This window comes from Syngnathus floridae, chromosome 3, assembly GCF_059516105.1.
Source record: "Syngnathus floridae isolate MCC-2025c chromosome 3, RoL_Sflo_1.0, whole genome shotgun sequence".
Lineage (NCBI taxonomy): Eukaryota > Metazoa > Chordata > Actinopteri > Syngnathiformes > Syngnathidae > Syngnathus > Syngnathus floridae.
This window is the reverse complement of record NC_142415.1, coordinates 5,382,069-5,397,122: the sequence shown is the minus strand read 5'-3', so window position 1 is coordinate 5,397,122 and position 15,054 is coordinate 5,382,069. Positions and strand designations below refer to the sequence as shown.

General features: G+C 37.9%; 1 protein-coding gene across 7 annotated transcripts in view; it reads right to left on the bottom strand.

Annotated features, from left to right (window-relative positions):
• The window catches only part of ppfia1 (PTPRF interacting protein alpha 1), a 73,878-nt gene that overhangs the window by 36,717 nt on the left and 22,107 nt on the right, over positions 1-15,054 (bottom strand). For all 7 annotated transcript variants that reach the window (XM_088371852.1, XM_088371855.1, XM_088371856.1 and 4 more), the window contains exons 3-9: positions 11,283-11,384; positions 9,982-10,146; positions 9,803-9,877; positions 8,479-8,580; positions 6,758-6,991; positions 3,064-3,210; positions 2,257-2,391 (exon numbers count right to left, since the gene is read on the bottom strand). In XM_088371852.1, the coding sequence (XP_088227978.1) occupies positions 2,257-2,391; positions 3,064-3,210; positions 6,758-6,991; positions 8,479-8,580; positions 9,803-9,877; positions 9,982-10,146; positions 11,283-11,384 (960 nt within the window). The remainder of the gene's footprint in view (positions 1-2,256; positions 2,392-3,063; positions 3,211-6,757; positions 6,992-8,478; positions 8,581-9,802; positions 9,878-9,981; positions 10,147-11,282; positions 11,385-15,054) is intronic.

Genomic DNA, 15,054 nt, shown 5'->3' with positions numbered 1-15,054 from the left:
TTAATTCAACAACACTGGATGGTTTCTGTTCGTGAATGTCTTTTTAAGGTCATGCTAAAGCATTCCAGTCAGACGCAAGCCTGGACTTTGACTAGGCCACACTACAACCTTTTGTTTTTTTCTGTAAACCATTCAGAAGTGACTTGCTGACACATTTTGGATCATTGTCATGGTGAAGAACCCAAGTGCACTTCTGCTTGATGTTGGAACTTGATGGCTGAACATTCTGCCTGAGGACTTTATGGTAAACAGCAAAATCTCTGGTCCCGATCACACCAAGTCGTCCAGGTTCTTAAGTACCATTACCATGTTACATTGGTACATTATAATGTATGATGTTCTTTTTCTAAAATGCTGTGTTACATTTAAATAAGACAAAAAGTTCGACTTTCTTTTTCCCGGTGCATAGCGTTTCCTTTCAAACGTTTTTCAGTCATAGTTTTTTTTTTTAATTGTTGTTCCAAAGTAAGACAAGCCTCTGCTCTTTTTGGTCAGCAGTGGGTTTTGCCTTGGAACTCTGGCATGAATGTCTTTTAGGAGAAGTCTTTTCCTTATTGTTGAGTCATGAACACTGACCTCACTTAACTAAGGCAAGAGAGGACTGCAGTTGTTTAGACGTTGTCCTGGGTGCCTTGTGCAATATTTGTAGGCTGGCTGGACACCACTGATTTGTCTTTTCTCTATTTGTAGATAAGAATCCTCACTGTGGTTCACTGAGTCCGAAACTTTAGGAATGGCTTTGCGATGTTTTTTCAGACTGACAGAGGTCAATTACTTTGTTTCTCATCTGCTCTTGAATTTTTTGGGATTGTGGCATTTTGTTGAAGATTTTTGAGATCTTTTAGTTGACTTCATTTTGTCAGACACGTTCTACTCCAGTGATTTCTTGATTGAACAGGTCTGGAGGAAATCAGGGCTGGATGTGCAGCATGAAAATAAACTTAGCCCTAGTTAATATATAATTTGATAGGGGGAGAGGGATATTTTTTACACACAGGACCAGATAGCTTTGAATATATTTTTTTGACTAAGTAAATCACCATTTGAAATCGCATTTTATGTTCACTTGGATTATCATTGTCTGATTTTTCATTTGTTTGATGATCTTAAAACATAGTGTGAAACTATGCAAAAAAGTAAGGATTTGAGAAAGGCAAATACTTTTTCACAGTATGGTATTTCTACAGATTAGTTATTATTGTATGGCTATAGAAATTTGCCTGGTTAAATTCAGTAACAGAAAAAAAATTGTTGAGTGCATGGATCCAGAAACAGATTTTGCCCTTCTGAAAAAGGTGTTCTACCTTTTGAGTCTTAGAGCCTTTAAAGCCGCATGGAACGCACTATGGGTATAAGAAGGAAGTGATGAAGGAAAAGGCATGAAGACCACAAAAAAATGAAATGTTACAGCAAGAGTAAAATGCAGAAATTTTAAGCACAATTTGATGAAATAGCTGATAATTTAGCACAGACTGATGACTATATTCTAGTCATTACTTTCTCTCTAAATTCAGGATACCTACTGTCCATGACCAATAAAATATGAAGGCCAATATAAATTCATGAGGTAGATGCCGATTTTTGGCAGAAAAAAAAACATGAATCGCCTTATTAAGAAAATAATAAATAAAAGTAACGCATAAAATATCTCTCCAATAATTCATTTCAATGGGCAACAATTATACAAAAATTATACAACTTACGTTGCTCACCTGAACTTTACTTGCAAAAAATAAAATGGTTTTGTTTTGAATGACTGGTTAATAGAATGACCAAATCAACAAATTTCACTGTATATATTCAAGGATACAAGTTCTGATTTCAATTTATGTGTAATAAATATTGAGACTGGAGTTACAATTGCTGGAACTGCTGAATTAATGTACATAAAGATAGGAAAAAAATAAATAATTCTGCAAACATTGGCCATTTGGCCAATTATTTTGGCTGATATTTTAAGAGTCAAACTGTGGGACGAGTAATTGATTGGGCCCTAGAAAATATCATAACCATAAGAAAATAATGTAACAGTATTTATTGGAAACAAGTCTTCAATGTTTAGACCACAAAACAATGGTTGCTCATCCACATTCCACAGAAAGTTCCTACCTAAAGGTTCCTACCATATATTTTTTTTCAAAAATTAAATGGGGCCTTTGAAAGTGTAGCAGTAGACATGCACGGCAAATAATTAAATACATGTAAAATTCAGCAAATAAGAGAGAAATTCTAAGCGACAGGGCCAGATGGCAGTACCTTTGTGAGGGCAGCTACCCGTTGTGCTAGCTCGGCTTCCACCTCTGGCAGAGTCTCTGCTTTGCGGATAGTATGCAGCAGCTTCTGCTCTGCTAGTTCCAGTTTCTCTTGAAGCTGCCGGTTTTTGTCTTCAGTCTGTGTAAGAAGGAAAAACATCACAGCGATAAAGTTGAGAAGCTTCGTCGGTAAATCCAAGCTAGTGGCTTTATATTCTAACCAAAAACAAACAACAACAAAAAACGAACTTGACTGAAAACCAGTAATATTGGTGTGCAAAGTTGACAATGACATTTTGAGTTCATTCTTAGTGTGACAGAAAACCAGAGTTTTCAAAAGAAAGGATGACGGTAAGGATTATTCCCAATCAAGCTTACTGACCAAATGTTTGTTTAATTTCTGAATGTTATTGATGCGCTTGAGTGTCAGGTCTCTCTTGTGCGATCTTTAACTGACATAATGAATTATCAACTCTAATAACACAACTTTAAAGTTAACATTAAATCCAACCACCGACGGGATCCAACCTTACACCGACAAACGAAGAAAAAAAACATGGAAACAAAACACAGTTTGAGGCTTGTAACTAACTACATCATGCATGTCAGACCACCAGCATAACGGCTCGCTGGGTTTGCTGGACCATTAATGTATAAAAAATGTGCAAGTCTCCAAGAGATACGAGTGCCAAATACTTTTGTTTCATTTCAAAATGATGATGATCACAAAAAAAACACAGACTTTCTTGGCATTGAGAAAAGAGCTCAGTTAAAATGCTCCAGCCTACACCAATATGGTTGGCTCACTTACTTGTCTAAACAGGGACTCCTTGTTAGCTACTTCATTCTCCAGCTTGTCATTGAGGTCGTGGACGGACGTAGCCTCCCGCTGAGCTGCCAGGTAGCGCTTCTCTAGAGTGGTGATCCTCTCTTCCATATCCTCCTTCTGAGCCATAGACTATACACAATATGCACAATTACATGCATTATTGCCAGAATTTTTAATGATAAAACGAAAATATAACCTTGATCTCTGTCATTTTCAGTGGACTTGTGATGACAAGCCTATGAAACAAGTCTAATTTGCAATGTTAACACAGATAAAACTGTCCAGGACAAACTTTTGAATCGCAAAAAGGTATGGTCATAATAAAATATTTGCCAACTATGAACAGTATATTCTAAGGATAGAACAAGGTTTCGCCAATGAATTTCCCGTCCTTGCGCAGCACTAGATTTACTGTCTTTTGGCTGTCTTTTTTGGCTTACACGCTTTATGAGCGCACCAGGGTAAACATAGCAGATGTCTGAAAGGGAGCTATCACCAATTTGGAACTTTCTCTGCCGAATCACGGAGTCGCTGTTGTGACTGACAACGGTTGCAATATGCGGTGATACAAAAGCGGCTGGTTTTGAACCACATATGCGGCACACAATTTATCTTGCTGGTCAGGTTGGTCTTAAAGGTGCCTATGTATCACGTTTGCTGTACGTGTTAGGCGCATACGTAGTTTATTATTTTTCACCTAAACTTAACAGCAACAATATTTTGACATTTTGACGTCGCAACACACAAACTACCGTATTCTCCAGACTATAGGTCGCTCCGGAGTACAAGTCGCACTAGCCATAAAATGCATAATAAAGAAGAAAGAAAAAAACATATAAGTCGCACCGGAGTACAGGTGGCATTTCTGGGGGAACTTTTTGACAAAATCCAACCCCAAAAACAGACATGAATAGGCAATAACAGGCTAAATGATACGGTATGCTAACATTACATAAACACAAACGAGGAATTGAGAACGTACCTGACGTAACATTAACAGTTATTCACATAACTATGACATAAATAACACGTTTATCAAACCATTCGTGTCACTCCAAATCATTAAATACATTGAAATCTCAAAATCTTCGTCCTTTGTGTCACTTATAAACAACGCTGCTGCTGATTCCGGATGTGCATGCGGCGGTGACGTTGGACTCGTCAGTTGCAGTTCAAGTTATTCCACAGGCCTATATAACTATATACAAACTATATATTAAATAACTATAACATAAATAAAAATTTTGTCGAACCATCTGTGTTACTCCAAATCATTAAAATCTTTGTCCTCTGTGTCACTTTAAAAAAATAAAAAAAAAACGCCGCTGCTGACTCCAGAAGTACATGCGGCGCTAACGTCGGACTTATCGCCAGTTGCGGTTCCAGTTATTCCACAGGCCTACATAACTATATATAAACTATATATCAAATAACTACAACATAAATAACAATTTTATTGAACCATCCGTGTCACTCCAAATCATTAAATACATCAAAATCTTCATCCTCTGTGTCACTTATAAACAACATCGCTGCTGACTCCGGAAGTACATGCGGCGCTGAGGTCAGACTCATTGTGAGTTGCGGCTCCAATTATTCCACAGGCCTAGAGCGCCCTCATGCGGTTCAAAGTGAAAATAACACGTGGAATGATCAACTATACTATAGTAAGTATCGTAATTTTCGGACTATAAGTCGCGTTTTTTTTCATAGTTTGGGAGGGGGGTCGACTTATGATAAGGAGCGACTTATGTGTTTTTTTTTTCAAAAATTTCCCCAAACAAAAAAAAAGTGAAACCGCGATGTAGCAAGGGATTACTGTAATTTGAATTTCAAGTGACGTCAGCAGCGCGGCGTGCGCGGCGGTTGTTTACAAAAAGGACAAAGATTGATCACGGGATGACGAAGGGCCCCACGTACTACCGGCATCATTAGCGGCTTTGTTTCTAAGTGACACGGAGGACGAAGAGTTTGAAAGATTTAAGGATTTTGAGTTACACAGAAGGTTTAAAAAAACTATTATGGCTTTTACGCACGCCCGGTCCTATTCTATGGAGCCCTCTTTCACCTCCGTGGATGGAAGTCTGGGGCCGGCGATCGGCCGGGTGGCTGTCCGGGGACGGTGGATGGGGCTCGGTCATGGCTTTTACGCACGCCCGGTCCTATTCTATGGAGCTCTCTTTCACCTCCGTGGATGGAAGTCTGGGGCCGGCGCTCGGCCGGGTGGCTGTCCGGGGATGGTGGATAGGGCTCGGTCATGGCCTTTACGCACGCCCAGTCCTATTCTATGGAGCTCTCTTCCACTTCCGTGGCTGGAAGTCCACGCCGCCACACGCCTGGAGGTTTGTTTTGTTAAATAAAGAGCCGTTTACCAAACCCACGTCATTCCTTGAACTTTGTTAACGCTACAATATAGTTATATAATAGATCTGTGGAATAACGACGAGGCTGACGTCAGCTGCTCATGCGCGGCGTTGTTGACATAAGGGACGAGGAATTTGATCGATGGATTTAATGATTTAGAGTGCACAGATGGTTTGATAATACTATTGCTTATATAATACTTATTTGATATCTAATTTATATATCGCTTTATGGGCCTGTGGAATATTTTGAAGTGCAAGCGCCGTCAGCTGCGCGCATCCATTGTTGACAAAGGACGACAGATGGATTTAATGATTTGGATTGACACAGATGGTTTGATAACATTATTGCTTATATAATAGTTATTTGATATCTAATTTATATATCGTTATATGGGCCTGTGGAATATGTTGAAGTGCAAGCGCCGTCAGCAGCGCGCACGCATTGTTGACGAAAGACGATCGATGGATTTAATGACACAGATGGTTTTATTAACGTGTTATTTATGTAATAGTTTTTTTGAATAACTCTGAATGTTCCGTCAGGCCTGTTCTCAGCTCTTTGTTTGTGTTTATGTCACGTTAGCATACCTATCGTTTAGCCTGTTGTTGCTCGATCATGTCTGTTCTTGGTGTTGCATTTTGTCGAATAAATTTCCCCCCCAAAATGCAACTTATACTCCGGAGCGACTTATATGTTTTTTTCACGTTATTGGGCATTTTATGGCTAATGCGACCTATATTCCGGAGGGACTTTTAGTCCGAAAATTACAGTAATGTGTTAATGATCAAGTAATAATGTGTTAATAATTTCACATATGAGTCGCTCCTGATTATAAGATGCACCCCCGGCCAAACTATGAAAATAAAAATGCAACTTAATAGTCTGGAAAATACGGTAATTGTGGACATAATGGCTAGCTACTTGTACTAAGTTCATTTTGTTTTTCCTTATTTAATCACTTCACTGGTTTCTTTTATATCAAACAAATTGTTTTAGGTTATTCACCTGACATGTTTCGGCGGTTTCTTCCGCCTTCATCAGAGTGTGATGAAGGCGGAAGAAACCGCCGAAACATGTCAGGTGAATAACCTAAAACAATTTGTTTGATATAAAAGAAACCAGTGAAGTGATAATGGCTAGCTGTCGAGCAGCAGGCTGCTGTATATGAGATAAGATTTTTGTAAAATTCCATTTTGTCTCTGTCTCGTGGACTCAATCTCATGAGGCATGTCGCCTTGTGGGGTTTGTGTCTTGTCCCGTCCCCACTGAAAACTAAGGATTAAAACTGCCACTACAACATTGCACTTACTTCTCTGAGGTCTCTCTGTAATCGTGTATTCATGTCTTCAGATTTGATGAGGTCTTTTCTCGCAGTGTCCACATCTTCCTCCAGCTCACTGATTCGAGATGCCATCGCAGCCATGCGCTCCTTCATCTGGCCCAGATCAGCGGTTTGACGGTCCACAACACCCTGCAGTTCCCCAACATTGCCGAAACCAGAACCAGACTCATCTTCCTGACTGAGTGATCCATCAGATGACCGCTGTGGTTATATAAATAATACAATATAATATTAGAAGTCTATTTTCCGTCCGTCCATCCATCCATCCTAAAGCAAATGAGTCGTGATTTGTTCACTTGTTCGATTGGACATGGCATATGGGATCTTGATTCAGAATTAGAGGGCTCGTCATCTGTTGTGTGGGAAATGACAGCTGGGGTAAAAACCTGCTTCCTTCTAAGATATGATTTCTACGAGCGAGGAGGAAGATGAGCTGTTGCCGTTAGAGCCAGCCAAGGACACAAGCTCCGGTTAGCTTTGCGCTAACCAGCATATGGAATGCCACAGATTAGTTTAAAATTGGACCAACACAATAAACAGTTCATGAAATTGATGGTTAGGACTGTCGTGGCATCTGCCGTTGGCAAGTGTATATTCCAAGGGATCATTGACATTTTAGGTAAGTTATTTCAACTTAAAAACAACCCATATGATTCAGACAGGTGACCACAAGCCACCGGTATTTGGCATCAATACCAACATCCTTTTCTGTGATGGTCTCATTGTTAAAGCCACAATCATAAAGTGACACATCACACATATCATAGCTGCATGTCTGCTGTCTCTAACAACTCATCCTGCATCAAAATCACTAGAGAATTCAATGACTTATAATGAAAGGAGCAACTGGCTCTTAAGAAGCACTTGAGCTAACCAATCCAGCATTTGCTGCAAGGACCTTTATCACTACTATCATCACTGATTTACATTTATCACTAACTGTCACTATTCGGTGCATTAAATGACCCAGATTTGACCATTGGCTACAATGCAATGTGAGATTCTACTTTAGGGAAGCCATTCGGAACAAAAAAAAACCCACAACAATTTCAGTTAGAACAAAATGGCAGCAATGCGTATGTTTAATACATTTTCAAATAAAAGAATATCTGTCTTTTAAAAACGTATGTGTGCCCTGCGATTGGCTGGCAACCAGTTCAGGGTGTCCTCCTCTTATTGCCTGAAGTCAGCTGGGATAGGCCCTATCGCGCCTATGATCGTTGTGAGGATGAGCGGTTCAGATAATGGATGGATGATAAAGCGTCAGTCTTATGAAATCATAGGATTTTTTTTTTTTCACTGGATTTTTTTTTTAACTTACTTTCCAGGAAATACACATTCACTGTTTAGACTGTCAGAGCACATAGAACATACTGAAAAGAAAATGTTTTACATGACTTCTGCTTCATTGTATTTTTTTTACTCGTATGCATTCTTTTTACAATACGTTTTAAAAACATTACTGTTATAACTTTTAATTAAGTGAAAAATGAGTATTAACTCCATCGTATAAATGAAGTATTTTTAAAACCCAATATTTGCACTTCTACTTGAGTAACGAACATAAATACTATTGACACCTCTGGCTGTAATAATTGAACTCGCAATGTTTTAATTAAATTAACTAAGCAGGTGGTAGACCGGCTTTCTCACAGGCTTGCCAACCAAAAGCTAATAAGTAACCTCACCTTCCCATTCGTGCTTGGTGTATTTTCAGAGTTGTGGTTGACCTCACTGGTTCCATCAGCCAATCCCCTTTTCTGGCAGCCCTGCTCCCTGAGGTAAGCCAACTACAGAGATAGTTTGTTAACACAGAATTAAGTCATTGATTTACAAGCAGTACAACATGGGAACCTTTTTTTCTACTTGTCATGCGTAATGCAAAAAAAAAAAATACATATTACCCCGTTTAGGGCATGCCTCAGCAACAAAAGATGCTTCATCATAAAGCATAGATAAAATCTAGGACAGTTCACCATCCTCTAGGGCTTTTGTCAATCTTAATCCCATTCAACAGGGAGATTTCAAGACTTGCCTTTAAAGGGATGTGCACACAGAGGGGTAGATTCACTTCCTATTTCTTAGATTCAGAATGGATATAGAATAATAAGTAATGAATTAAAACAGAAAAGTCCCGGGAGCATCTGACATAGTAAGTACAGTAAAAGCAATATTTCATTATCGAAACAATGTGTGTCATCGGGCGTTTGCATGCTGACTGGGGTTTTTATGTATTTAGCCAGGGTCTGACATTAAGCTTTGAGCCAAGTTGTGGTGGTCCTGTCAGAACCAGTACTGGACGATAAATACAATTTCAATGATTATTTTATACTTGCCGTCTTTTGACACAGTACAACTGGATTACTGGCTATAACTGTACTGATTTTATGAAAATAAGAGCATTACAATTGCACAATATATACACATGGACAAAATTATTGGTGGCCATTTTTTCATGAAAGATGAACAAAAACTAAAGGAAAAAAGCATTAATAAATCAACCAAAGAAATTTTTTGAATTGTGGTTGAAGAGAATTACTTTTAAAAATAAATTCAGGCCTTGACAAAAATGATGTCAACTTTTGAGGCAATTACTGCAACCAATCCATTTTTGTAATTTTCAATCAGACTTGCACCTCTCAGCAGATGTTTTGTTATGAGCAAACTGCCCCTGTTGTCTCAGGGTTGATGGGTGCTTTCTCCAGATAGCAGGACAATTATGACTATTGCAGACTCTTCACAGATGTATGTTCTCTAGTATGCATTGATATTCTTGAGATTACATTGTGGACTGCACAGATTCAAGACACCCTGTGCCAGATGCGGCAACGTTGCCCCAGAACATAACCTTCGTGTTTTTCACACACAGTAGGGACAGTTCATTTCTTGGTATTATGACTAGCCAATTGTAGGCAAGCTTGCTCTCTGTGAACTGATGAAATAACGATGGAAAAACGTTCTGAAGAACGGCAGTTCATTATTTAAAGCGTATTGACAAAGAAATGTTCTCACCTCTTTGTGTGACAGAGTTAACTGTTCCTCCAAAGCACTACATCTTTCCAAGGCGACTCGCAGTCTCTCCCTTACCTAAAAAAAGTGAAAAAAATTCCAACGCAATCATACATTTTAACAGTCTGAAAGTACATGCATACAATGGTACTTCATAGTAAACTTGGCATAATAAGTCCTACCTTCTCATCAAGGGCTTTATGGTGTTCAAAAAGTGACTTAAGGGCTTTGAGCACTTCCACTTCACTTGAGACTCCAGCAGGAGACTGAGCTTGTCGTTTCACGACTGTCATCCTCAGACTCCGCTCATGACGAGAAACCAGGCACTCCAAATGCTCCAAGAGGAGCTGAACAAACAACCAATATGAGAAAATGAGATAAACTGCGAGTTATTACACAGGTATAATTTTCACTAATAATTACCAACACGATTATTGCAAGTAGCCTACAATTCACAACACAATTGTTTTCATTGTAGGTGATTTGAAAACATATGTGATGCTGACTTTATGACAGAAGGCTCTACATATTTTTGTTTTTAGATTTTTTGTGGAGCAGTTTTGACTTCATTTAAGGAGCGACATTTTAATTTTGAGTAGCAATTTTTTGTGCAGGTTAAACCCAGGGCCCTGAGTAAAAATGTGACTACTCAGAATTAATAATAGTTTTTTACATAATCAACTGTTATTTCTTAATTCACATTGTTTGAAGTGGCAAACTATATTTTCGTGTCAAGAACAATTTTCAGTGGGGCAATTTCAAACAGATTGAAAAATTTGAACTTAGTATAGGCAGAGCTAAATTGCTAAAAAAAAATACTCTCATCTGATTTGGAGAACATTTATTGTTCAGACTTGTTTTCATGTAAAAATATTAAAGGGGAAGTCAACCCCAAATTTTTCATACAATATGTTGTATGTGCAGCCCAACTAGTCAAAAATGTTCTGGTTAATGTGTTGTTTGTGGAATGTGAATTAAGCAACAAAATTCCCTCGTTCAGGGGGCATTTTGCCACTTGCTGTCGACTGAAAACGATATCACAGTTGCCAGATCACAACCAATCGTGACTCACCAGTTTTGTGAAGCTGAGCTATGATTGGTTGTGAGACTTGGCACCTGTATGGCAAATGTAATTTTTAGTCGGTAGCCAGTGGCAAAATGGCCCCTGTGATGGATAAAAACAGGTGGATTTTGCCTGTTTAAGTCATGTTCCACAAACAAAACATTAATCAGAACACTACGCGTTGACCAGTTGAGCTGCACAGAACATATTACAAAGAAATAGCAATTTTATATCTATTTTTTATTAATGACAATTTTTACAATTATGCCAATTTTGAAATTGTGGGGTCTAATAATCTTAATCCTAATTGAATTTCAATTAGTTGTACAGCCCTAGTCTACCGTAGAAGATGGTAAAGACAATCTCTAATTTCTTAAGAATTCAAACCACCACGTTTTGAAGCATAACATTTCAACTAACCCGTGTGTTGTTTCTCTCAGCTTTCAGTTCTGCAATCTCTTCCTCCTTTTCCAGCAGTTGTTCCCGGCACATATTCACCTCTTTTGTTAGTGCTGCAAACTCCTACAACAAAACAAATACAATTTTACTATGTCTTCCGACTAAGCTCACTTTGGAGCGTTAAACGATTTGGTTTTCTCATTTACCGTATTGGCCCGAATATAAGACGACCCTGATTATAAGACGACCCCCTCTTTTTCAAGACTCAAGTTTGAAAAAAGACTTTTTGAACACCAAATTTAATTTTTATACAGAAAATAATTACAGTACATCTTAAACAAATGATTATAACAGTATATTCGAGAGAAAAAGCATGTTATTTTGCCTCTTTCAAATCATGCAAAAACTGTCTATCACATCTTAATATCTGAACATTTAAATATGTAAACTAAAGTGCAATCACATTTGTAAATGAATGGCTTCTGGTTTTTGAAATGTAAATAAACCTACTGTTTCTCCAATTTCTGTTATCTCTTCTTTTATTGTCTTCTCTTTTCTTTCTTACCGCTATTTTTTGTTTTTCTTCTTCGTGCTACCGCTATTTTTATTTTTCTTCTTTGTGACAGGGGTTTGCTTTGGCCTGGGGAGTTAAGTTCAGCATTCACTTTAAAGATATCTGGCGCCATCTAGTGTTGTGAATGGGTATAATGTCTAGACCCCGAATGTCAGACGACCCCCACTTTTTCAGTCTTATTTCAATGCAAAAAAACACTGTCTTATATTCGGGCCATTACGGTACTTCACTGAGACATGTAGAAGTGTAATTCGCTGGTTTGTACAATCCAAAATCACCAACTGTAACCTAGTGTTGTGCAAATACAACTGTTAACAGGGCTCTACTAAGTTTTGCACTGGTACACACAGATTTGCTGATGTACAGTTGTCTCATTCGGCATGCAGTAGTTTCGTATGAATATGTTTAGAACAACCAGTAGCTGCTAAAACGAGTATGTTAATTTATATAACCAAAAGGATATATAAGATATATAAGACCAAAAAAGGGGCGGGGAGGATACCACAGCAAAAACAACATCAGTGAAAGGCTGCGGATAGCTGAGCATTAAACAACTTAAAATGTTTTATTTTTAATAGTTCAACAAAATACTACTAATATACAAATTTGAATGCTTCAAATAACATAAAAACATATTAGAACAACAGAACATTAAAAACATTTACTCTAAGATTTTTTTACACATTACTGGTACTTTGTAATTTTCTATTTGTTTATTACTTAAGCCTTTGGATTGTATAAAATTTCATTTAATATTTCCCGTTTGATATTCCAACCATTAGACTTTGATGTCATGTTCTCGTTATGACCCTATTTCAGTGGTTCTTAGCCTTGTTGGAGGTACCGAACACCACTAGTTTCATATGCGCCTCGTTTGTGAATTTTTTTTTTTTTTTAAATTCAAGATATAGATGTTTTTTACTAATGCACACAATGAGCTGTGCATGAACATCACCTTGTTCAAAGAACAAAACCAACACAATGCATGAACTCGCAACAAATTACATACTGGCAAATCAGAAGTGATAAAACAGGTTTGTGCGGACCTCCTCAGTGGGGGATCTGTCGAACCCCTGAGACCGACTCACTGAACCCCTAGGGTTCGATCGAACCCAGGTTAAGAATCACTGCCCTATTTGTTTCAACAACAAAATGTGAATGTATTACAAACGACAATACAAATATTCAATCACCATTACATGGCACCAGTATCAACCCGTAACACACGCATCAAATCAGTTTCCATGTTTTAAGCCAGTGACCTCTTGATACATATTTATGGTTCGAGACCCAACAGTAGCACATCCAACAGTATTTTTAATTCTACAGGCGACACTGAAAATAGGCAAGAGCACACTCTTGCCAAAATGTGCAGCGGGTTGTGGGCGCCTCAGTGAATGGGAGCGTCCTTTATAAAGCCATCCTTTATAAAGAAAATGGTAGCAATAGTTATGTTAGATGGCTGGTAACGTGATAATAGAAACTAATGGAACCGTCTTTTTATTTATCCCCCAAATTATTCTTTTTTTTTTTTTCTTCAGCCTGAGCTTCAGACTGAGCTTCTTCAGGGTCTGGCCAATATTCTCTTTCAGGAGTGTGGGACTGCTGTTGCCTATCAAGATCTGCCTTCTGCCAGCCAATGATACGCCACAGGAGGCTGGCCTTTGGGTAATTACAGTGTAGCTCACTTCCTACATTCCAGAGCACAAGCAAAGGTTGTGTAGTACCAGTACCAGCGCCTTTTAACATTCTAAATTCACTCCCTCGTTCAGCCTTTAGCCCCGGTTTTCACAACTGATTTTCTTGGTCAAGATAAATAGGCGTAATTTTTTTAAATCCCTGAAAGTTAGACAAAGCCTATTAATGTAAAGACATAAGCTGCAGTAAATTGACAAGAAAAAAATTGCATTTTCAAAAGTTCTAAGTGACAAGGCAAGCTGACTCAATCCTCTGTAAAAAGAATGTCTCAATCAGTATTCTGTTTAAGTGACATGACAGCAACCAAGTAACTTCTCCGTCTCTGAAGTATTGTGGGTAACCACAGTACACAGTATTTGTAATTCAAAATATATTTTTATGTGATTATTTCAACATATCCTCCAAATTTTTCTATGTGACAAAACAAGCGGACTCAATCCTCTGTAAAAATAATGTCTCAGTCGGTATTCTGTTTGTGTGACATAACACAGCAGACAAATAACTTCTCTGTCTCTGAAGTATTGAGGGTCACCCCAGTACGCAGTTATTTGTAATTCAAAATACCTTTTTATGTTATTATTTCAACATATCCTTCAAATTTTTCTAATTGGGGTGGATTAAGAAACCAAAAAAAAATCACTCATTACAACATAAATTATCTAAACATCGACTACAACTACTAACTGCTACTTCTACTACCACTGTTTATTATTATTACTATTACTACTATTGTTATTATTATAGTTTCCATGATAGCAACAGTTGTGAAAATGGTTGTGAGACACTATACGGTATCAGTACACGTATTGTATATAAGAACATTACATGACCATATTTATAACGTCACAATTATTAGTAGTCTGGGCTTCCCTACTGAAACTGCTGCCCCCGTGACCCAATTCCGGATAAGTGATAGAAAATGGATGCGAAGGGTAAAATATACGAGCAGTCCATGCTTCGCCAGTCCATTTACCTGCACTTGCCACATTTTGTCTTAATATTTTGCTTTATCTTTAAAAAAAAAATGCTTAGACTTCACTGAATCCATATTATAATCATTATCAAAAATATCAAGATATGAAATTCTGTCCATAACGCACATTATTGCATCTATTATTATATATTATATATTACATATAATTTTACATGATTTCTGTTTATGCCATTTTTTGTGGTGAATGCTTTAAAAAGACTGCAAGTCCAAGCGCTTTTGTAAATTAGTAAGTACTAGTATAGAGGTACATATATCTTGACTTATGTATCAGGGTACGTATCCTATCATGAGGTTACCAAAGTTACCCAGCCATAAATCACAATTGCAAAATATAACTGTTAATTTTCCTCAGCGATGACTGAAAACCGATCTGTCTTATGAATGACTGCATTGGCTCTAAACAATTCATTAACGCATCAAACAGAGTGTCAAGCCAGGTAATAGGATCATGTACGCATACTTGTCACGCTACTACTCCAATGAAAGGCATCTGATACTGCTGCATGGAAACCTCAAGGCTTCAAACA